The sequence below is a fragment of the Schistocerca americana genome, chromosome 6, assembly GCF_021461395.2.
Source record: "Schistocerca americana isolate TAMUIC-IGC-003095 chromosome 6, iqSchAmer2.1, whole genome shotgun sequence".
NCBI lineage: Eukaryota > Metazoa > Arthropoda > Insecta > Orthoptera > Acrididae > Schistocerca > Schistocerca americana.
This window is the reverse complement of record NC_060124.1, coordinates 486,167,813-486,192,015: the sequence shown is the minus strand read 5'-3', so window position 1 is coordinate 486,192,015 and position 24,203 is coordinate 486,167,813. Positions and strand designations below refer to the sequence as shown.

The 24,203-nt window shown below is 45.3% G+C and overlaps 1 protein-coding gene across 1 annotated transcript in view; it reads right to left on the bottom strand.

Annotated features, from left to right (window-relative positions):
- Positions 1-24,203, bottom strand: part of LOC124619893 (facilitated trehalose transporter Tret1-like) — a 71,611-nt gene that overhangs the window by 5,685 nt on the left and 41,723 nt on the right. The window contains exon 3 of the mRNA XM_047146523.1: positions 14,826-15,110. Within this exon, the coding sequence (XP_047002479.1) occupies positions 14,826-15,110 (285 nt within the window). The remainder of the gene's footprint in view (positions 1-14,825; positions 15,111-24,203) is intronic.

Here is a 24,203-nt window from a genome sequence, read left to right as displayed (position 1 = left end):
CCTTTTGCTGCTCACCTATTGAATCACTGATGGCGCAGTGTGTAGAAAAGCCTAGGGGTGTTTATTTTCGGCAAAGTGAGTTTAAAATACATCAGATACAGATATGAGTTACTAATAATAACAACACAAGAAGCACATATCGACAGAATCTACATAATATTTGCAGACTGTTCTACACTGCTAGAGAGCAATAGATTCGTAGTCATCGTATATGGCAGTTTTAGTGTTCTTCCGAGAAAGGCGACTTCCTGCACTATGAACGCTGTTCGCTTTTCTGTTTGCAGACAGACTGTATCTTCCCAGCGTTTCCTGCCCAGTTCCCAAACTGAGTAGACAAAATAACTTCGCTTAGTTCGTGTTTATATACGGGGTTTATGTTCGGTTCGTTAAGTGAGTACTTTCTTGCAATTGTTAAGTGGGCAGCAAAATGTGCTGGTACCCGGTCATGCATGTACCGCATTCCCCAACAATAGGCTATGGGTGAAATTTGCAAAACATTTGATGGGGACTTTATCGAAAAGTTTACACTTCCAGTGTTTTGTACTAATTAGTGCAACATTTCATACTGTAGTCTCGTAACCACACTGTCTCAATTTTCTTGAAAACGAATCGTTTGTGGATACTTTCCATCCGCGTCACTTCCGCTGTTAATTATGATACACTCGGTACATTCAGCTAATATGATAAATATGTCTGGCTTTCGTAAGCAGCACAGCACAAACACTGCATTAATTAAGGTAACTGATGAACTGAAATATGCCGCCGACAACGTTGAGGCCATAATTTTGGCAGTACGAAATTTCAACCCATGATTCACTTGCGATACTGCTCAGAAAAATGCAATAGCTAAAATTTTGAGAGAGTACGCTGGAGTGGTTTGAAAATGACTTGAAAAACCTACAGCAACGTGTTGCCTGTGTGAATGAAATGTCATTTAAAAGCATGAACTCTCAGGAGTCTCCGAGCGGTGAGTGCTAGGACTAATATTGTTTTCAAAATGGTTCAAATGGCTCTGAGCACTATGGGACTTAACATCTGAGGTCATCAGTCCCCTAGAACTTAGAACTACTTAACCCTAACTAACCTAAGGACATTACACACATCCATGCCCGAGGCAGGATTCGAACCTGCGACCGTAGCGGTCCCGCGGTTCCAGACTGCAGCGCCTAGAACAGCACGGCCACACCGGCCGGCCTAATATTGTTTTCCTTGTCTGTCAAAGGCATGTCGTCGGTTTTGTCCTGCTGTAAATATTTTGTACAGTAACGGCCTCTAGCTTTGCCTAAGTGCCAGAGCTGAAGATGTCAATACGGCGATCGTCCTGATGAATGACAATCTGTTGGTAAGAAGCGCGCACCTACACTCGAAGATATTCCAAGTAATCTTAATATCCCATCAGAAACTGACAAATTCAGAACTGTATGAACATTTGCCTCCTATTCTCCTTGACGGTATTCCAGTGCCGTATCAGAAGATAGTAACAGTCTGGGTATGAACTGAATGACAATCTCAACTGGGCAGAAAATACTGTCGCCACACGACGGAACAGTTCCTCAAGCTTCTGTGCCCTCAAAACGCTTCTGAACATATTTCCACGAGATGTGAAGCGTAAACTCGTGCAATCATTCGTTATACCGAACCTACGCTACGGCGACGTAATCCAACACGGACGCGTAGCGAGAGCATTAAGTGGTTTGTACTGACCACGATTGCTTGTGTGCTCTTCATCTGTAACGTCGGTTTGACTATGTCAGTGCTTTACGCGCCCATTTGGTTTGCTTTCCATCAGTCAAGTTACGTGTCACGCGCTGTGTCTACCTCATCGATTCCTCAGTGCGCATGCGTGTTAGTACCACGCAACAGGGATTACCTGTCGTCTCATCGTAGTCAAAGTTCAAGTCCTCACCGATGTAATATCCTAGCTGTGCTCATCCATGAAGCAAAAAACATCGCAAATTCCAGCTCTGTCGCTGGTGGCGGCCTCTGGAACAAGCTACGCAGCACTTTACAATGTCTTGTTGCTTTTAAGAAGAGGCTGAAACCATTTCCTTTGTCATCCTCACAACATTGTCCCAAATAATTAAGGTATATGACCAATTTTCCCTGCATCAAACAGTAAAGGAAGCGTTCCGATCTTCTCAATTTGCGTTCTTTAGCTGGCCGCGGTGGCCGAGCGGTTCTAGGCACTTCAGTCTGGAACCGCGGGACCGCTACGGTCGCAGGTTCGAATCCTGCCTCGGGCATGGATGTGTGTAATGTCCTTAGGTTAGTTAGGGTTAAGTAGTTCTAAGTTCTAGGGGACTGATGACCATAGACGTTAAGTCCCATAGTGCTCAGAGCCATTTTTACCATTTTTTTAATACTTTCGCTTCTTACTCAGTTACGTCACTTTCTTTTCCCCTGTATTTCTTTAATTACAGTTTATCACTTTCCTCTTTCTAAGTCTCATCCACCCTTTATCTTATATCCATTCCTTCTGGAGCCACCTTCCTATAATTTGTATTTATCGATGCACTTCTTGTGAACGAATGTCTAGCGTGTGTTTTTTGCACTACAGAAATTTCTAAACCTTACCCCCACATTAAATGTAACTTGTAACATGATTATTGTTTATGTGCGATGTGAAAGACACTCCAAGAAAAAATAATATTAATAATAAATAATAAAATCAATGCACTACGGAGGAGTTATCCGAATGGGTGGAAATCCATAGGTGTGATGTACATGTACAGACAAACAAATGGTTACAATTCCAGAAAAGAATGGATGATTCAGTCAAGAGAAAGAGCTTCAGTCACTGAGCTAGTCAGTAAAGTGTTGGTCCAACTCCGGTCCTTATGCAAGCAGTTATTCACCTTGGCACTGATTCATGGAATTGTTGGATGTTCTCTTGAGAGATATCGTGCCAGATCCTGTAAAATCAGTGTGTTATCCTACATCTACATCTACATACATACTCCGCAATCCACCATACGGTGCGTGACGGAGGGTACCTCTTACCACAACTAGCATCTTCTCTCCCTGTTCCACTCCCAAACAGAACGAGGGAAAAGTGACTGCCTATATGCCTCTGTACGAGCCCTAATCTCTCTTATCTTTGTGGTCTTTCCGCGAAATATAAGTTGGCGGCAGTAAAGTTGTACTGCAGTCAGCCTCAAATGCTGGTTCTCTAAATTTCCTCAGTAGCGATTCACGAAAAGAACGCCTCATTTCCTCCAGAGACTCCCACCCGAGTTCCTGAAGCATTTCCGTAACACTCGCGTGATGATCAAACCTACCAGTAACAAATCTAGCAGCCCGCCTCTGAATTGCTTCTATGTCCTCCCTCAATTCGACCTTATAGGGATCCCAAACGCTAGAGCAGTACTCAAGAATAGATCGTATTAGTGTTTTATAAGCGGCCTCCTTTACAGATGAACCACATCTTCCCAAAATTCTACCAATGAACCGAAGACGACTATCCGCCTTCCCCACAACTGCCATTACATGCTTGTTCCACTTCATATCGCTCTGCAATGTTATGCCCAAATATTTAATCGACGTGACTGTGTCAAGCGCTACACTACTAATGGAGTATTCAAACATTACGGGATTCTTTTTCCTAGTCATCTGCATTAATTTACATTTATCTATTACCTATATTTAGAGTTAGCTGCCATTCTTTACACCAATCGCAAATCCTGTCCAAGTCTTGTATCCTCCTACAGTCACCCAACGACGACACCTTCCCGTACACCACAGCACCATCAGCAAACAGCCGCACATTGCTATCCACCCTATCCAAAAGATCATTTATGTAGATAGAAAACAACAGCGGACCTACCACACTTCCCTGGGGCACTCCAGATGATACCCTCACCTCCGATGAACACTCACAATCAAGGACAACGTACTGGGTTCTATTACTTGAGAAGTCTTCGAGCCACTTGGTTACCAATCCTATATGCTCGTACCTTAGTTAGGAGTCTGCAGTGGGGCACCGAGTCAAACGCTTTCCCGAAGTCAAGGAATATGGCATCCGTCTGATACCCTTCATCCATGATTCGCGAGATACCATGTGAAAAAAGGGCGAGTTGCATTTCGCAGGAGCGATGCTTTCTAAAGCCATGCTGATGCATGGACAGCAACTTCTCTGTCTCAAGTAAATTCATTATATTCGAACTGAGAATATGTTCGAGAATCCGATGTTAAGGATATTGGTCTGTAATTTTGAGGATCCGTCCTTCTACCCTTCTTATATACAGGTGTCACCTGCGCTTCTTTCCAGTCGCTCGGGACTTTACGTTGGGCAAGAGATTCGCAATAAATGCAAGCTAAAGCTTACCCTGCTATGAAAAGAAATGACATCCTGGATCATCACTCGCGATTGTCGGTCTGTATGATGGGCGACAGTCAGGGTTGCTGTCCCAACGTTGTGTAGGGTGTCTCCATACATTTTTTAGCCCTGGAATCTAATTGACTGCAGTAGAATGGTTTTCAGTGATGATATATATGTAACATGATGCTTAAGTCGATATTTTAACATGATAGATATTTTAGTTCATAAATAAATTTACACACAACCTGAGAGCTTGTATTATAGGGAGCTCGTATACAATGGTACTCTCTGTTTCTATGAAAATTGTAACGTTATTTACAAGCACAGTCACCTATTTGTATTCAAGTAATGATGGTCTTAAATAAGACAGACGTGTTGTAACATGTGTTACCAAAAGTATTATTAATGTTGTTAGTTTCCCAAGGTCTGAGTTTAGTGAATCTATTAAGCACTTTCGTGTTCGGCTGTTACCTGAAGATTAGCCCTAAGTTTGTTACTTCGGTTTCAAAAAATGGTTCAAATGGCTCCGAGCACTATGGGACTCAACTGCTGTGGTCATCAGTCCCCTAGAACTTAGAACTAATTAAACCTAACTAACCTAAGGACATCACACACATCCATGCCCGAGGCAGGATTCGAACCTGCGACCGTAGCAGCAGCGCGGCTCCGGACTGGAGCGCCTAGAACCGCACGACCACCGCAGCCGGCTATTACTTCGGTTTATACTTTTCTATATTTGATTTATGGATTATATAAGTGATAACTGTCATTTAAATCCTTAGTTGCCTGGGGTCTAGGTTTAATGAGCCCATGTAACTGTGTTCGGTTTTTGATGATTATAAGTTACTCGTATGTTCAGGCATGTTGAACCCAAAGAGTTCCTGGAGGAATGTATACATATTCGCAAGTGTTGCTGTCAAATACTTATAATGACGTCTTATATTTGTTGATGGTGCTTAAGTTTTATATTTTATTTGAACGGTCTTCATGTAACATAACATTTGTAATCTTATGATGTAATCTTAATGATCGACAGTTACAACTTGATTTTCTTTCTATAGATTTTACTGTGCCCTTTTGTAGCATATGTAGCTATATGGTTCAATCACTTTTAGACCTGAGTGGCTCTTGTTTTCGATTACTGTTATCTGTTATCAAATCTGTAAACTTAGTGTCACACGTCACCCTACTGACGATTTTTACAAGTCTTTGACCATGAAAGAATCAATAATGGGGATGTTTTTTTTTTATTATTGTTCTAAAACCGTGTAACGGAAAAAGAAGATTGATGCTGTACTTCATCGTTTCAAGAATGTTATTATATTTTCCTGCCATTATTGCGACTTCTTGATTTAATATCTGTTAAACATACCATCTAATTTACACAAGGTTCTTTTAATCACCTTTCAATAATCTTGATCGTGTTAAATCACTATAGACTTCTGTAACACGCCGATGTCATGGACGCTGTTTGTTGTCAATATTTACGATTATTGACAACTTTGACTAAAGCATAGATCCTGCATTCTTTATCCGTAGCTCTTCATTTGTTTTTTGTAATCTTTGACAGTACTATCTTTGACAGTTAATCTGTAATACGTGCCTCTGTAAGCTGCATTCTTTATTTGTAGGTCTTCATTTGTTTTTGTAATTGCTGACAGTACTGTCTTGGACAGTTAATCTGTAATACGTGTCTCTGTAAGCTTGAACTTACTAGTAGTTACCAGCAAAGGGTCATCTAATACCAGTATTGGGTTTTTATAGTACATAGTGTTTTGAAGGTTATTATGGAGCAAGTACTAGACATGCAGCTACACCCTGTTTGAATTTAATGTATTTTTGAGCAATCGATGCACAGCTTTGGGGGTACTTCCCAGATGATTTTTCGGCACAGATGTGTTTCGTTATTTTAAAAGCTTGGCTGTGCATACTACATTCGTTTGTTCTGTTTCTTTATTTTATAATCTCGCATAATGATGATTGCTAAAGCTGAAACCGGTTGGGAATAAAAGTGTACACTAAGGTGAGGTGTCGGACTTCCTTTTGCTCGGCGTGGTGCAGCAATTCGTCGTGGTATGGACTTCACAAGTCACTATAAGTCTCCTACAGATGTACTGAGCCATGCTTCTCTATAGCCGTCCATAACTGCGAAAGTGTTGGCGGTGCAGGGATTTGTGTACCAACTGACCTCTCGTTTATGTCTGATAATTGTTCGACTGGATTCATATCGGGCTATCTGGATAGCTAAGTAATACACTCGAATTGTTCAGAAGCTTTTTCTTTTAAACCAGTCGCGAACAGTTGTGACCCGGTAAGATGGCGCATTGTCATCCACAAAAATTCCATCGTTGTTTGGGAACATGGAGCCCATGAATAGCTGAAAATGGTCTCCTGTAGTCGAACATAACCATGACCCAGTCTGTTCCATACAAACAGTGCCCAAACCATTATGGAGCCACCACCACCTTGCAAAATATGCTGTTGACAACTTGGGTCCATGGCTTCGTTAAGTCTGTGCCACACTCGAACCCTTCCATCAGCTCTTTCCAACTGACATTGAGACTTCTCTGACCAGGCTACGGCTTTGCAGCAGTTTAGTGTCCAGCAGATAGGGTGACGAGCCCAGGAGCGGCGCTGCAGGCGATGCCGTGCTGCTAGCAAAGGCACTCACATCGGTCATCTCCTGCAATAGCCCATTAACGCCTACGTCTCACATTGATTTCTAAGATTATTTCACGCAGTGTTACTTGTCTGTTAGCAGTGACAACTCTACGCAAACGCCGCTGCTCTCGGTTGTTAAGTGAAGGCGGTCGGGCACCGCGTTGTCCGTGGTGAGAGGTTGTGTCTAAAATGTGGTGTTCTCGGCTCACTCTTGACACTGTGGATGTCGGAATACTGAATTATCTAACGTTTTCCGGAATAGAATGTACAGTGCGTCTAGCTCCAACTGTCATTCCGCGTTCAAAGTGTGGTGTCACCGCCAGACACCACACTTGCTAGGTGGTAGCCTTTAAATAGGCCGCGGTCCGTTAGTATACGTCGGACCCGCGTGTCGCCACTATCAGTGATTGCAGACCGAGCGCCGCCACACAGGTCTAGAGAGACTTCCTAGCACTCGCCCCAGTTGTACAGCCGACTTTGCTAGCGATGGTTGACTGACAAAATACGCTCTCATTTGCCGAGACGATAGTTAGCATAGCCTTCAGCTACGTCATTTGCTGCGACCTAGCAAGGCGCCATTACCAGTTACTATTGATACTGTAAAACATGTACCGTCAAGAGCAATGTTCACCAATTATGGATTAAAGTTAAGTATTCCACAGCTACGTCCATTTTTTGCTAGTCTCACTTCCTTGTCCTGTTCCAGACCTCACGCCAGCCTGCGTGAGCTAAAACGCGTGCGTTTCGGCTTCCTCTCATAGTGGGTTGGCTCTCTTGCCAATCCACAACACAAACCCTGTTAATTCTCATCGTCCGGCCATAATCCCGTCGGAAGCCTTTCACATGTATCACCTGAGTACAAATGTCGGCTCCGGCAGTTCACTACCATTTTATACCTTGTGTATGCGAGACTATTTCCATCTGTATATGTGCGTATCGCTGTCCCATGACTGTTTTTTTTCATCTCGAGGTAATAGACTTTTAGAAAGAGCAGATTGTTATGCTCCAGCTCTTGCGATCGTGCTACTCGAAAACGGCGAACTTGGTCGGTTTTTCGCTTGTTATTTCTTGAGTATCTATGCAAACTGGTTGAAGGACGGTTAAAGCACGAGTAGATGACCATATATTGTACGTCGGCACCTCATCACAGCTCGTGGAGACCTAAGGCTTGTCCGATCTGTAATGCAGAACAGCCAGCGATCTGTGTCAGGTCTGCCACAGTATACAAAGCATGTGCGGGCAGAAGTGTCGAGGACCATGCCGTTCACCGCACATTGTTGATCTTGTGGCTCCACAGCAGATCCATGTTAACCCCATATCAGCGCCAATGGAAACTGGGAAGCTGTCATCTCGTTGGATGAATAATGTTATTACACGGTCATCCGGGCAGTCACCTGCTGGAAACGCAGCGCGCCACAAAAACAGCCCGGAAGTGTTAACAAAATACTAAGGGGTACTTCGATATACCCAAGGTTTCGGGGTAGCACCTGTCACTAGTAATCTAAACATACTCGACCGCGAGTTCTAACCCTACTACCGCTTAAATTCTAAATAAAAATCGTCAGCATTGGCGGCCGAATGCTTCTGGCATACGAAGTCACCCACATTCAGCCAACAGCCTCTTCAGTGTGAGCGGAGGAGCGGATAGAGGTCCAGGACATGCTCTTGCCCTTGAGGTGCGAAACTGCAGCAATGATTAACTGCGTGAGGATACAGATTGTAATGAAAACCACTGCAATAAAGACATGTAACGCTTATACATAGGACATTAGGCCAGTAATTGAAAAAGTGTCATGATGATCTCTCCATTGGCAAAAGATTAGAGGCTAGTCTCCCATTCGGATTTCTGGGGGACTACCAAGGGAGAGGTAACCATGAGGAAAAGACTGAATGATCAACGAAAGGATAACGTTCTGCGACGTGGGGTGCGGAATGTCAGAAGTTTGAACGTGGCAGGGAAGCTAGAAAATCTGAAAAGGGAAATGCACATGGTTCAAAAATGGTTCAAATGGTTCTGAGCACTATGGCACTTAATATCTGAGGTCATCAGTCCCCTAGAACTTAGAACTACTTAAACCTAACTAACCTACGGACACCACACACGTCCATGTCCGAGGTAGGATTCGTACCTGCGCCCGTAGCGGTAGCGCGGTTCCAGACTGTAGCGCCTAGAACCGCTCGGCCACACCGGCCGGCCTTCAGTTAGTAATAGCGAATAACCAGAGGAGGAGATATAGTTGGAAAGGGACGAGAGATACAGCAAGATTTCAGTTAGATTACATCATGGTTAGGCAGAAATTCCGAAACCAGGCACCAGACTGTGAAGCGTACCAACGAGCAGATGTAGACTGGAATCACAATTTGGTAGTGATGAAGAGCAGGCTGAAGTTTAATAGACCAGTCGCCAAGAATCAGTGCACAAAGAAGTGGAATACGGAACTACTAAGGAATGAAGAGATATGCATGAAGTTCTCTAAAGCAACAGATACTGCGATAATGAATAGCTGAGTAGGCAGTACAGTGAAAGAGGACTGACCATCTCTAAATAGGGCAATCACAGAGGCTGGAAAGAAAAACGTAGGTGCAAGAAAGGTATCTGTGAAGAAACCATGGGCAACGGAAGGAATACTTCAGTAGATCTATGAAAGAAGTACAAAAATTTATAGGGAAATTTAGGAATACAGAAATACAAGTCGCATATGCCCGAAGTAAATAGGAAATGCAGGGAACCTAAAGCAAATAGGCTGCGTGGCAATTGTGAAGAAATCGAAAAAGAAATGATTGTTGGAAGGACTGGTTCAGCGTATAGAAAAGTCAAAACAACCTTCTGTAAAATAAAAAGGGAGGGCGGTAACATTAAGAGTGCAATGGGAATTCCATTCTTAAATGCAGTGGAGACAGCGGATATGTGGTAAGAGGACACTGAAGGCTACTATGAGGGGGAGGGCTTGTCTGATGATGTGATGGAAGAAGAAATAATACTTTACAGGAAGACGTAGGGGATCCAGTATTAGAAACAGAATTTAAAAGAGCTTTGAATGACTTAAAATCAAACAAGATAGAAGAGATAGACAACATTCTATCAGAATTTCTAAAATCATACGGGGAAGGGGCAACAAAATGACTATTCACGTTGATGTGTAGAATGTATGAGTCTGGTGATATACCATCTTTCGGGAAATCATGATCGACACAAGTATCGCACGATTACCTTAACAGCTCATGCATCCAAGTTAAGGACAAGAATAATACAGAGAATAATGGAAAAGAAAATGGAGGATGTGTTAGATGACGAAAAGTTTGGTTTGAGGAATGGTGAAGGCACCAGAGAGTCAGTACTGTCGTTGAGGCTGGTAATGGAAGCAAGCCTATAGAAAAATCAACTCACGTTCATAGCATCCTCAACGTGGAAGAAACGTTCGAGAGACTCAAATGAAAACAAGGACTAAGCTATAGGGAAAGAAGTACTGTATATAAGAGCCAAGAGGTATCACTACGAGTGGAAGATCAAGAACGAAGTGCTCGGATTAAATAGGGTGTAAAACAGGGGTGTAGTGCTCGGATTAAATAGGTTGTAAGACAGGGATGTAGTGTTTCGCTCCTACTGTTCAATCTATAGATCAAAGAAGTAATGACGGAAATAAAAGAAAGGCTGATGAGTGGAACTAAAATTCGAGGCGAAAGCATATCAGTGATAAGGTTCGCTGATGACATTGCTGTACTCAGTGAAAGTGAAGAAGAGTGACAGGATCTGCTGAATGAAACGAACGGTCTAATGAGAACAGAAGATGGATTGAGAGTAAATCGACGAAAGACGGAACAAATGAGAAGTAGCAGAAATGAGAAGAGAGAGAAACTTAATATCAGAGGATTGGTGATCGCAAAGTAGACAATAATAATGAACGTATGGCATTGGTAGCCGGGAGACCCCTCGCGGGGCGACTCGGCCGCCACTCCGCAAGTTCTTTAACGCCACTACGGAGACTTGCGAGAGAATGAGGATGAAATGATGATGAAAGACACACAACACCCAGTCATCTCGAAGCAGAGAAAATCCCTAACCCCGCCGGGAATCGAACCCGGGACCCTGCGCGCGGGAAACGACAACGCTACCGCAACAGTACGAGCCGCGGACACAAAGTAGATGAAGCTACGGAATTCTGCTACCTTCGCAGCTAAATAGCCCATGATGGACAGAGCAAGAAGGAAATCAAAAGCAGACTAGCACTGGCAAAAAGGGCATTACTGGCAAAGAGAAATCTACTAGTATCAAACACAGGCCTTAATTTGAGGAAGAAATTTCTGAGAATGTACTTTTGGAACACAGGATTGTACGATAGTGAGACACAGCCTGTTAGAAAACCGAAACGGAAGAGAATCGAAGTATTTGAGATGTGGTGCTACATTAGAATGCTGAAAAGTAGACGGACTGGTAAGATAAGGAGTGAGAAGATTCTCCTTAGAATCGGCGAGGAAGGGAGCGGTCCGCTGAGATAAAGGGGTGAACACGGGAGAGGAATTCGTGGTGGACAGCAAGAAACCAGTCAAAGACTGATGACTAGAAAGAAAAAAGAAAAAGAAAAAGGCGGGTGGTGTCATTCACCTTGGTCTCCTTGGGACATATGGTAGTGGTGACAGGCACCATGACAGATGTGGATTATGTGAACATTATTGCTGACCACATGGATCACACTTGACATCTTCACCGTTAGAGATGGCATCTTACAGCGGGGTAACTGTGCATATCAACAGGCTACAAGGTGCTACAGTGGTTTGAAGAGCACGTTAATGTTTTAGCCTCCAAATTCATCTGAGCTGAAACTGATGGAGCATTCGCCCATCATTGTGAATAATCCTCATAGTACATACTACTCTACTGGCCATTATAATTGCTACACCACGAAGATGATGTGCTACAGACGCGAAATTTAACCGACAGAAAGAAGATGCTGTGATATGCAAATTATTAGCTTTTCAGAGCATTCACACAAGGTTGGCGCTGATGGCGACACGTACAACGTGCTGACATGAGGAAAGTTCCCAACCGATTTCTCACACACAAACAGCAGTTCACCGGCATTGCCTGGTGAAACGTTTTTGTGATGCCTCGTGTAAGGAGGAGAAATGCGTACTATCAAGTTTCCGACTTTGATAAAGGTCGGATCGTAGCCTATCGCCATTGCGGTTTATCGTATCGCGACATTGCTGCTCGCGTTGGTCGAGATCCAATGACTGTTAGCAGAATTTGGAATCGGTGGGTTCAGGAAGGTAAGACGGAACGCCGTGCTGGATCCCAACGGCCTCGAATCACTAGCAGTCGAGATGACAGGCATCTTATCCGCATGGCTGTAACGGATAGTGCAGCCACGTCTTGATCCCTCAGTCAACAGATGGGGACGTTTGCAAGACAACAACCATCTGCACGAACAGTTCGACGACGTTTGCAGCAGCATGGACTATCAGCTCGGAGACCATGGCTGCGGTTACCCTTGACGCTGGATCACAGACAGGAGCTCCTGCGATGGTGTACTCAACGACGAATCTGGGTGCACGAATGGCAAAACATCATCTTTTCGGATGAATCCAGGTTCCGTTTACAGCATCATGATGGTCGCATCCGTGATGGCGACATCGCGGTGAACGCACATTGGAAGCGTGTATTCGTCATCGCCTTACTGGCGTATCACCAGGCGTGATGGTATGGGGTGCCATTGGTTACACGTCTCGGTCACCTCTTGTTCGTATTGACAGCACTTTGAACAGTGGACGTTACATTTCAGATGGATTACGACCCGTGGCTCTACCCTTCATTCGATCCCTGCGAAACCTTGCATTTCAGCAGGATAATGCACGACTGCATGTTGCAGATCCTATACGGGCCTTTCTGGATGCAGAAAATGTTCGGCTGCTGCCCTGGCCAGCACATTCTCCAGATCTCTCACCAATTGAAAACGTCTGGACAATGGTCCAGACGTTTTCAATTGGTGAGACATCTGGAGAAAGTGCTGGCCAGGGTAGCAGTCGAACATTTTTTGTATTCAGAAACGCCTGTACAGGACCTGCAACATGCGGTCGTGCATTATCCTGCTGAAATGTGGGGTTTCGCAGGGATCGAATGAAGGATAGAGCCACGGGTCCTGACACATCTGAAATGTAACGTCCATTGTTCAAAGTGCCGTCAATGCGACAAGAGGTGACCGAGACGTGTAACCAATGGCACCCCATATCATCACCCGGGGTGATACGCCAGTATGGCGATGGCGAATACACGCTTCTAATGTGCGTTCACCGCGATGTCGCCAAACACGGATGCGACCTTCATGATGCTGAAAACAGAACCTGGATTGATCCGAAAAATGACGTTTTGCCATTAGTGCACCCAGGTTCGTTGTCGAGTACACCATCGCAGGCGCTGCTGTCTGTGATGCAGCGTCAAGGGTAACCGCAGCCATGGTCACCGAGATAGTCCAAGCTGCTGCAAACGTCGTCGAACTGTTCGTGCAGATGGTTGTTGTCTTGCAAACGTCCACATCTGTTGACTGAGGAATCGAGACGTGGCTGCACGATCCGTTACAGCCATGCGGATAAGATGCCTGTCATCTCGACTGCAAGTGATACGAGGCCGTTGGGATCCAGCTTGGCGTTCCGTATTACCCTCCTGAACCCACCGATTCCATATTGTGCTAACAGTCATTGGATCTCGACCAACGCGAGCAGCAATGTCGCGATAAGATAAACCGCAATCGCGATAGTCTACAATCCGACCTTTATCAAAGTAGCAAACGTGATGGTACGCATTTCTCCTCCTTATACGAGGCATCACAACAACGTCTCACCAGGCAACGCCGGTCGACTGCTGTTTTTGTATGCTAAATTGGTTGGAAACTTTCCTGATGTCAGCACGTTGTAGGTGTCGCCACCGGGCCAACCTTGTGTGAATGCTCTGAAAAGGTAATATTTGCATATCTACATCTACATCTACGTCTACATCCATACTCCGCAAGCCACCTGATGGTGTGTGGTGGAGGGTACCTTGAGTACCTCTATCGGTTCTCTCTTCTGTTCCAGCCTCGTATTGTTCGTGGAAAGAAGGACTGTCGGTATGCCTCTGTGTGGGCTCTAATCTCTCGGATTTTATCCTGGTGGTCTCTTCGCGAGATATACGTAGGAGGGAGCAATATGCTGTTTGACTCCTCGATGAAGGTATGTTCTCGAAACTTCATCAATAGCCCGTACCGAGCTACTGAGCGTCTCTCCTGCAGAGTCTTCCACTGGAGTTTATCTATCATCTCCGTAACGCTTTCGCGATTACTAAATGATCCTGTAACGAAGCGCGCCGCTCTCCGTTGGATCCTCTCTATCTCTTCTATCAACCCTATCTGGTACGGATCCCACACCGCTGAGCAGCATTCAAGCAGTGGGCGAACAAGCGTACTGTAAACTACTTCCTTTGTTTTCGGATTGCATTTCCTTAGGATTCTTCCAATGAATCTCAGTCTGGCATCTCCTTTACCGACGATCAACTTTATATGATCATTCCATTTTAAATCACTCCTAATGCGTACTGCCAGATAATTTATGGAATTAACTGCTTCCAGTTGCAGACCTGCTATATTGTAGCTAAATGATAAGGGATCTTTCTTTCTATGTATTCGCAGCATATTACACTTGTCTACATTGAGATTCAATTGCCATTGCCTGCACCATGCGTCAATATCACAGCATCTTCTTCCTGTCGGCAAAATATCGCGTCTGTAGCACGTCATCTTCGTGGTGTAGCAATTTTAATGGCCAGTAGTGTAATATGGGAAAATAGAAATCTGGCTTGGAGAATGTGCGATGGTACCTGCAGTACGCCTAGGATGATGGTTGCGGCCTTAGGTGACAGGGAGCCGCCAGCTTCGTTGAAGATGAAGACTGCGTAGCTGTCGACGCAGAAGGTGCCGCAGAACTGCTGGTTGAGGAACAGCAGGAGGACGATGGCGACGGCCACGAGGGTGGCCCGGCAGCGCAGGAGCTCGCACAGCGGCCGGCCCTGCTTGGCGCCGCCCGCGTCCAGCGAGGCCTGGATGCACGCCATCTGGCGCTCCACCTCCTCCTCGGAGATTCCGCGACGGAGCCACCGCAGCGCCTGCCATTAGGTTCACGTCATCGATCGTTCACACGTTCCATTTACTTGCATGACGATTACTGGCGCGCACTTCTGCTTTTCACTTCGTAAACCGTAGATCGATTCCCGCATTTTCTCTGCTACATCGAATACACATAGGTCCCCCTGCCCCCTCCCTTTGGTCTTTCGAGCGAATCTACATTAGCCAATGAATAGCGAGGGCGCGGTCACCTTACTTCGACAGACTTGTCTTCGAAATGAGGAAGTGGAAGTTAGAGTGTAGCAGTCTTTGGGGGAAAACAAGGAGGGAGGAGAGGAAAAAACGAAAAGGGGGGGGGGGGAACCAAAGGAGGGAGAGGACTCATAAGGGGAGAGAGGGGCAGGGCAGACGCGAGAGGGAATGGGAAAAGGCAGATAGGGGAAATGCAAAAGGACTTGGGGGAGAGAAGGGGACAGAGAGAGGGGAGGTGGGGAAAAAAGAGGATGGAAGGGGGGAGAGGGAGCCCGGGAAAAAGACCGACGAAAGGAGGGGGAGTGAGGATCAGAGTTGATAGGAGGGATAAATGAAGGGAGAGAGGCCATCATATGGGAGGGGGAGTTGATGGAAGCCACCTTGGGGAAGGGTGTAGAGATGGAGGGTAGGGGGGACACGACAGTGAAGACGTGGCAGGGCGCGGGACGGGAGAGGAGAGGAGCAACCAGGGGGTGAGGGGGATTAAGGCGGCGGGAGGTGTAGAGGATGCGGATATGTTCGAGGAATAGGAGCAGATGCAGGAAAGGAATGAGGTCATAGAGGATCCGCTTGGGGGGCGGGAGGTGTATACGGAAGGCGAGGCGGAGTGCATGACGCTCAAGGATCTGGAGGGACTTATAGAATTTGGGGAGGGGGGCAGATATCCAGGCGGGACTGGCATAACAGAGGATGGGACGGATTAAGGATTTGTAGCTGTGGAGGATGGTAGCGGGGTGCAACCCCCATGTCCGCCCAGAGAGGAGTTTGAGGAGTCAGAGGCGGTTGTGGGCTTTAGATTGGATGGAGCGGAGATGAGGGATCCAGGTGAGGTGACGGTCAATGGTGAGGCCAAGGTAGGTGAGGGTGTTTGTTGTTGTGGTCGCGATCACGCAAACAGTTCTGGCCAGGGTGCCTATTCTGTATCTTTCCGCTATTGTGCCGGTCGTTTCGGTACTCAAGAGCACCGAACGGTCTAGTACTCGAATTAGAGCCCCTGCGTTATTTAGTATGCATTTCGGAAGCGATACCGTTCGGGTCTAGAGAACCGAAGCGCTGTAGTCGGGTCGCGACGCGCAAGCCAATCAAAAGCAAGCGGCCCCCTATGCGCACTGCAGCGCGCACAGCGCCACGAACACAAAGCGGCTAGCAGACGACACAGGCGCGATATTCTTCCAAGTACCGAAAAAAAAGCGTATTTGACTGTATTCTGTAGATTGTCGTAAATGCCGCATTATGTCATCTTATTCTCATTCACACTGACATCGTGTCTAGGATTTTGCGTTTCGGAAAATGAGTTAAAAAAAGTATGTAGTACTAATACATCTATAAAAACACCCGAAAAATTGATTCTGAGAGTTTCAAAGAATAAGAAGATTAACAGAATGTGGTTATAACTCGCTCCTAGAGATCCAAATGACTAAGTAGCGCAATTCCCTATATGATACGTCAACGATTTGGGTCTTAAAAACAAAATTGAAAAAAAAACGCATTTTCGAGAGCTCCTGCAGTTCGTCCAAATTTATAACATGCTTCTCATGAATGAAAATGTCTCGTATATGGTGCTACAGTCTAAAAATATTACGGCAGAGATCTTTCATCTCTGTCTACTGTTGTTGAGGATTCGATAGCAAATAAATACTTGTGGCAATCAAGATTATGGTTCAAATGGTTCAAATGGTTCTGAGCACTATGCGACTTAACTTCTGAGGTCATCAGTCGCCTAGAACTTAGAACTAATTGAACCTAACTAACTTAAGGACATCACACACATCCATGCCCGAGGCAGGATTCGAACCTGCGACCGTAGCGGTCACGCGGTTCCAGACTGAAGCGCCTAGAACCGCACGGCCACACCGGCCGGCCAGCAAGATTATGAAGATGACTGCTGCTACTTACATTCCCAGTATTTTAAGTTGTTTTCTTACATTCCTGTCTAACCGCATACACGGAAATCGCTACATTTTCGGAAAGAATGGTGAATTACTTCTGAGAAGAAAAAAATATAAAGGTCAATCTCTGTTGTTTCACTCACAGAAATTTCATATTTCGATTTTTAAACACACAGAAATCACGAAATCATTACTGAGGAAGTGCGCTCTTACATGTGAGTAATAACAAATATTGCAGAAAAATCTTCACTTACGTGAATAACATTGTCTTAGAACGTGTTGCATATATGAAGAGGGAAAAAATATTTTGTACCCCATCCGTGCTCGAAGCCGTGGCCTTTCGTATCGCATACCCGCGCGCTAATCTCTTAGCCACGCCAAACAACAGTAATGTACAGCTCAATTTTTGTACTATTGCGGAGAGGAACGTAGGCTCACTTCGTTGCCAAACGGTGCTGCGTAAGTCAGAAATGCGTGATAGTTTTGAAGGTTTCCAATATCAGGCTTCACATAATTGCTTTCCATTGTTAAAGTTCTAAACACGTTTAGATAATTACTAACTAAACCATTTGCGGGAGAAAGTACACAAAGTCTCTAGTAACGTCAGTTCACACTCATGTAATATACGTAAGTAGAGCCGATGTCTTTATTTTGAAAGAATATTGACCTAAAACTTTTTTTTGATGTAATCATTCACAATAAGAACGTAACCTAACCATATTTCTAACAAAGGAAAATACTCTAATATGAACTCACTTTCCCACGCCCGGGTTCCCGAGTTCGATTCCCGTCGGGGTCAGGGATTTTCTCTGCCTCGTGATGACTAGGTGTTGTGTGCTGTCCTTAGGTTAGTTAGGTTTAAGTAGTTCTAAGTTCTAGGGGACTGATGACCATAGATGTTAAGTCTCATAGTGCTCAGAGCCATTTGAACCATTTATGAACTCACTTTCCAACAGGATGCGTCCTCTGGTGATTCTTTAGTAACACAATCACTAAATCCAAAGCTAAAACCGCTAAATATGTTTAAAATAACAAATTATTGGTGTACATAAACCACTGGTCACCGATCGACAGGGCAACACCGAAATCCAAAGCCTCTCATTACAATTGTCGTAACATCGGTGGGAGAACCGTTCGGTAACAGGTCTCAGAAGCTTACTGAATATTGTATTTCGACAAAGAACCGAAAATGACGTCACTACCTAGGCTAACCTACTACACTGATCGGTATGAACGATACAGAATAGGGCCCCATGGCGTGGTCGCTAGAAGTTGCGCGTGATGGTCAGACAGTTGTCTGACTTACACAGAGTTGGCAAAAGTCATGGTAAAGCGTTATGCACGTATACAGATGGCAGTGGTGTCGAGTACACAAGATATAAAAGATTCGTGCAGTGGCAGAGCTGTGAGCCGTTCTCAGGTGAGTCATTTGAAAAGGTTTGCGACGTGATTCTGGACGCACGATGGGAATTCACAGACATTGAACGCGGAATGGCAATTAGAGTTAGACGCCTGGGACATTGCATTTCGGAAATCATTAAGGAATTCAGTATTCCGATATCCAAAATGTCAAGAGTATGTCGAGAATACCAAATTTCAAGCATTCCCTCTCACTGCAGACAATGCAGTGACCGACGGGATCCACTTAACGACCGAGAGCAGCGGCGTTTGCGTGAGTTGTCAGTTCTGACAGACAAGCAACCCTGCGTGAAACAGCCGCAGTAATCAATGTCGGACGTACGACGAACGATTTCAATTGGTACGAGCTGATGGTAGGGTTCTAGTGTGGCGCAGACCCCACGAAGCCAAGTTGTCAACAAGGCACTGTGCAAGTTCGGGGTGGCTCCACGATGGTGCGGGCTTTGTGTACATGGGAGGGACTGGGTCTTCTGGTCCGACTGAACCGCAATGCTTCTGTTCGGCTGCTTGGGGGTCATCTGCAGCCATCCACGACTACATGTTCTCAGACAACGATGGAATATTTATGGATGACAATGCGCCATGTCACCGTGCCACAGTTGTTCGCGATTGGTTTGAAGAACATTCTGGAATGTTGGAGCGAATGATTTGGCCATTCAGATCGCCCGATATGATTCCGATCGATCATTTATGGAACACAATGGAGGGATCACTTGGTGTACAAAATCCTACATGGGCAACACTTTCGCAATTACGGACATCTGTAAAGGTGGCAAGGGTTAATATTTCTGCAGGGGCTTGCAACGATTTGTTGAGTCAGTACCACGTCGAGTTTCTGCACTACGCCCGGCAAAGCGAGGTGCCACATGATATTAGGGGGTATCCCATGACTTTTGTAATCTCAGTGTAAAGTGGTAATGAGTATCGCTGCGACAAGATGCACTGAAATCAGCAAAGAAAGCTATGCATGAGTGCAGTAAGACGTGAGAAAAAAAACATATAATGCTCTTCACTACTTGTCTACTTAGCAACAAAAGCTAAAGTGTACTATTTTCTTGCTACTTGGCGTGTTTCATGGAGCTGTGTGCTAGGTTAGGTCTTCTTGTCGAATATGTATAGTCTATTGCAGTCAGAGAGGGAAGCTGGTAGTAGTATCGGCGGAGGCAGCAGAAGTGTGCTCCCTGACGCCGTTGGATAAGCAGCTGCAGCAGCAAGTCGTATACCCCTAGCTTACTTATTTGTTACATAGTTTAATTCTTAATTTCTTTGCGTGTTTTTGGGTACTTGCATTGTTTAATTCATAAATTTCGGGCCTATTATAATATTTGAGAGTTGTAGTATCGCGCTTTAGTACCTGAATAGTGTAAATTCGCGTAGTCGTCTGTCTTCTGTTTTTGTTTTGAACGGTCAGTGTCGGTTGGTCACAGCCAGTGTGCTCCCTGCCGCCGTTGGATAAGCAGCTGCAGCAGCAAGTCGTATACCCCTAGCTTACTTATTTGTTACATAGTTTAATTCTTAATTTCTTTGCGTGTTTTTGGGTACTTGCATCGTTTAATTCATAAATTTCGGGGCTATTATAATATTTGAGAGTTAATGCATCACGCTTTAGTGTTTACTTCGTAGATTCTTACTTAAATTGCGTGTGAGTTTCGTATAGGAGGTGTAATTTCGAGTTCTAGTTACTGTAATCGTAAATTCAGGCAGATTGTAGCGCAGTCGTTAGGCATTTGTACAGGTTAGTTCATACATTCTTTGCGTGTTTCCCTTGCGTTATCTAGGCACGGACTCATCTTTCAGTAACTGTTGTTCAACATCGATTAGAATGGACAGGGACTGTGATTGCTGTATTCGGATGAGGGCTGAGTTGGCATCCCTTCGCTCACAGCTGCGAGCGGCGCTGACTTCGGTCACGCAGGTTGAGGCTGTTGCCAATGGGCACCACTGTGGGGAGCCGGACTTGGGTATCACGGGGATGTCAACCTCGTCCCGTCTGTCCCCAGATCGGTCTGCAGCTGTGGTTGCCCCGGTTGCTGCCCGCAGTGGGGCTGAGCCCTCGCCTGTGGTTGATTGGGAGGTCGTTCCAAGGCGTGACAGGCAGCGAAAGACGTCCCCGGAGGCTGATCAGAAAGCCTCCCCGCTGCGTCTGACAAACAGGTTTCAGGCACTGTCTCTGGCTGAGCCAGATACAGCTGCCTGCCCTGTTTTAGAGGATGATTCTCAGCCTTCAAGGTCCGGGCAATAGCAGAGGGTGGGCTTATTGGTAGTTGGGAGCTCCAATGTTAGGCGCGTAATGGGTCTCCTTAGGGATCTGGCGGCTAAGGAGGGGAAGAAATTCAGTGTGCACTCCGTGTGCATTCCGGGTGGAGTCATTCCTGATGTGGAAAGGGTCCTTCCGGATGCCATGAAGAGCACAGGGTGCAGCTAGCTGCAGGTGGTGGCACATGTCGGCACTAATGACGTGTGTCGCTTTGGATCTGAGGAAATTCTCTCTGGATTCCAGCGGCTATCTGATTTGGTGAAGGCTGCCGGTCTTGCTTACGAGATGAAGGCAGAGCTCACCATCTGCAGCATCGTTGACAGAACCGACTGCGGACCTTTGGTGCAGAGCTGGGTGGAGGGTCTGAATCAGTGGCTCAGACGGTTTTGCGACCGTGTTGGCTGCAGATTCCTTGACTTGCGCCATAGGGTTGTGGGGTTTTGGGTTCCGCTGAATAGGTCAGGAGTTCACCACACTCAGCTGGCGGCTACACGTGTAGCGGAGGCTGTGTGGCGTGGACTGGGCGGTTTTTTAGGTTAGAAGGCCTCGGGAAAGTTCGGGGTGGGCTGCAATCTCAAAGGGTGCATGGCAAATACAGGACGTGCTTGGATCAAGGAACAGTCGGAATTGTAGTTGTAAATTGTTGTAGTTGTGCTGGGAAAGTTCCTGAGCTTCAAGCGCTAATAGAAAGCACAGAAGCTGAAATCGTTATAGGTACAGAGAGCTGGCTAAAGCCTGAAATAACTTCTGCAGAAACTTTTACGAAGTCTCAGACGGTGTTCAGGAAAGATAGATTAGGCAGAATTGGTGGTGGAGTGCTTGTGTCTGTCAGTAGTGGTTTATCTTGTAGTGAAGTCGAAGTAGATACTCCGTGCGAATTGGTATGGGTGGAGGTTATACTTAACAGCCGAACTAAGTTAATAATTGGCTCCTTCTACCGACCCCCAGACTCCGATGATATAGTTGCTGAACGGTTCAGAGAAAATTTGAGTCTCGTAACAAATAAATACCCCACTCATAGGGTTATAGTTGGTGGGGACTTCAACCTTCCCTCGATATGTTGGCAAAAATACTTGTTCAAAACCGGTGGTAGGCAGAAAACATCTTCCGAGATTGTCCTAAATGCTTTCTCCGAAAATTATTTCGAGCAGTTAGTCCACGAACCCACGCGAATTATAAATGGATCCGAAAACACACTTGACCTCTTAGCCACAAACAATCCAGAGTTAATAGAGAGCATCATGACTCATACAGGGATTAGTGATCACAAGATCGTTGTAGCTAGGCTCAATACCGTTTCTTCCAAATCCACCAGAAACAAACGCAAAATAATTTTATTTAAAAAAAAAACTGATAAAGTGTCACTAGAAGCCTTCCTAAGAGACAATCTCCATTTCTTCCGAACTGACTATGAAAATGTAGACGAGATGTGGCTCAAATTCAAAGATATAGTAGCAACAATAATTGAGAGATTCATACCTCATAAATTGGTCAGAGATGGAACTGATCCCCCATGGTACACAAAAAGGTCCGACGCTGTTGCAGAGGCAACGGAAAAAGCATGCGAAGTTCAGAAGAACGCGAAATCCCGAAGATTGGCTAAAATTTACAGACGCGCGAAATTTGGCATGGACTTCAATACGAGATGCCTTTGATGGGTCCCACAACGAAGCATTGTCTCGAAATTTGGTAGAAAATCTTAAGAACTACTGGTCGTATGTAAAGTACACAAGCGGCAAGACGCAGTCAATACCTTCGCTGCGCAGTGCCGATGGTACTGTTACCGACGACTGTGCCGCTAAAGCGGAGTTATTGAACGCAGTTTTCCGAAATCCCTTCACCAGGGAAGACGAATGGAACATTCCAGACTTTGAAACACGAACAGCTGTAGCATGAGTTTCTTAGAAGTAGATACCTTAGGGGTTGCGAAGCAACTCAAATCGCTTGATACGGGCAAGTCTTCAGGTCCAGATTGTATACCGATTAGGTTCCTTTCAGATTATGCTGATGCAATAGCTCCCTACTTTGCAATTATATACAACCGCTCGATCACCGATAGATCTGTACCTACAGTTTGGAAAATTGCGCAGGTCGCACCAGTGTTTAAGAAGGGTAGTAGGAGTAATCCGTCGAACTACAGACCTATATCATTGACGTCGGTTTGCAGTAGGGTTTTGGAGCATATACTGTATTCAAACATTATGAATCACCTCGAAGGGAACGATCTATTGATACGTGATCAGCATTGTTTCAGAAAACATCGTTCTTGTGCATCGCAGCTAGCTCTTTATTCGCACGAAGTAATGGCCGCTATCGACAGGGGATCTCAGGTTGATCCCGTATTTCTGGATTTCCGGAAAGCTTTTGACACCGTTCGTCACAAGCGACTTCTAATCAAGCTGCGGGCCTATGGGGTATCGTCTCAGTTGTGCGACTGGATTCGTGATTTCCTGTCAGCAAGGCTGCAGTTCGTAGTAATAGACGGCACATCATCGAGTAAAACTGAAGTGATATCAGGTGTTCCCCAGGAAAGCGTCCTGGGACCTCTGCTGTTACTGATCTATATAAATGACCTGGGTGACAATCTGAGCAGTTCTCTTAGGTTGTTCGCAGATGATGCTGTAATTTACCGTCTAGTAAGATCAACCTAAGACCAGTATCAGTTGCAAAGCGATTTAGAAAAGATTGCTGTATGGTGTGGCAGGTGGCAGTTGACGCTAAATAACGAAAAGTGTGAGGTGATCCACGTGAGTTCCAAAAGAAATCCGTTGGAATTTGATTACTTGATAAATAGTACAATTCTCAAGGCTGTCAATTCAACTAAGTACCTGGGTGTTAAAATTACGAACAACTTCAGTTGGAAAGACCACCTAGATCATATTGTGGGGAAGGCGAGCCAAAGGTTGCGTTTTATTGGCAGGACACTTAGAAGATGCGACAAGTCCACTAAAGAGACAGCTTACATTACATTCGTTCGTCCTCTGTTAGAATATTGCTGCGTGATGTGGGATGCTTACCAGGTGGGATTGACGGAGGACATCGCAAGGGTGCAAAAAAGGGCAGCTCGTTTTGTATTATCACGTAATGGGGGAGAGAGTGCGGCAGATATGATACGCGAGTTGGGATGGAAGTCATTAAAGCAAAGACGTTTTTCGTCACGGCGAGACCTATTTACGAAATTTCAGTCAACAACTTTCTCTTCCGAATGCGAAAATATTTTGTTGAGCCCAACCTAAATAGGTAGGAATGATCATCAAAATAAAATAAGAGAAATCAGAGCCTGAACAGAAAGGTTTAGGTGTTCGTTTTTCCCTCGC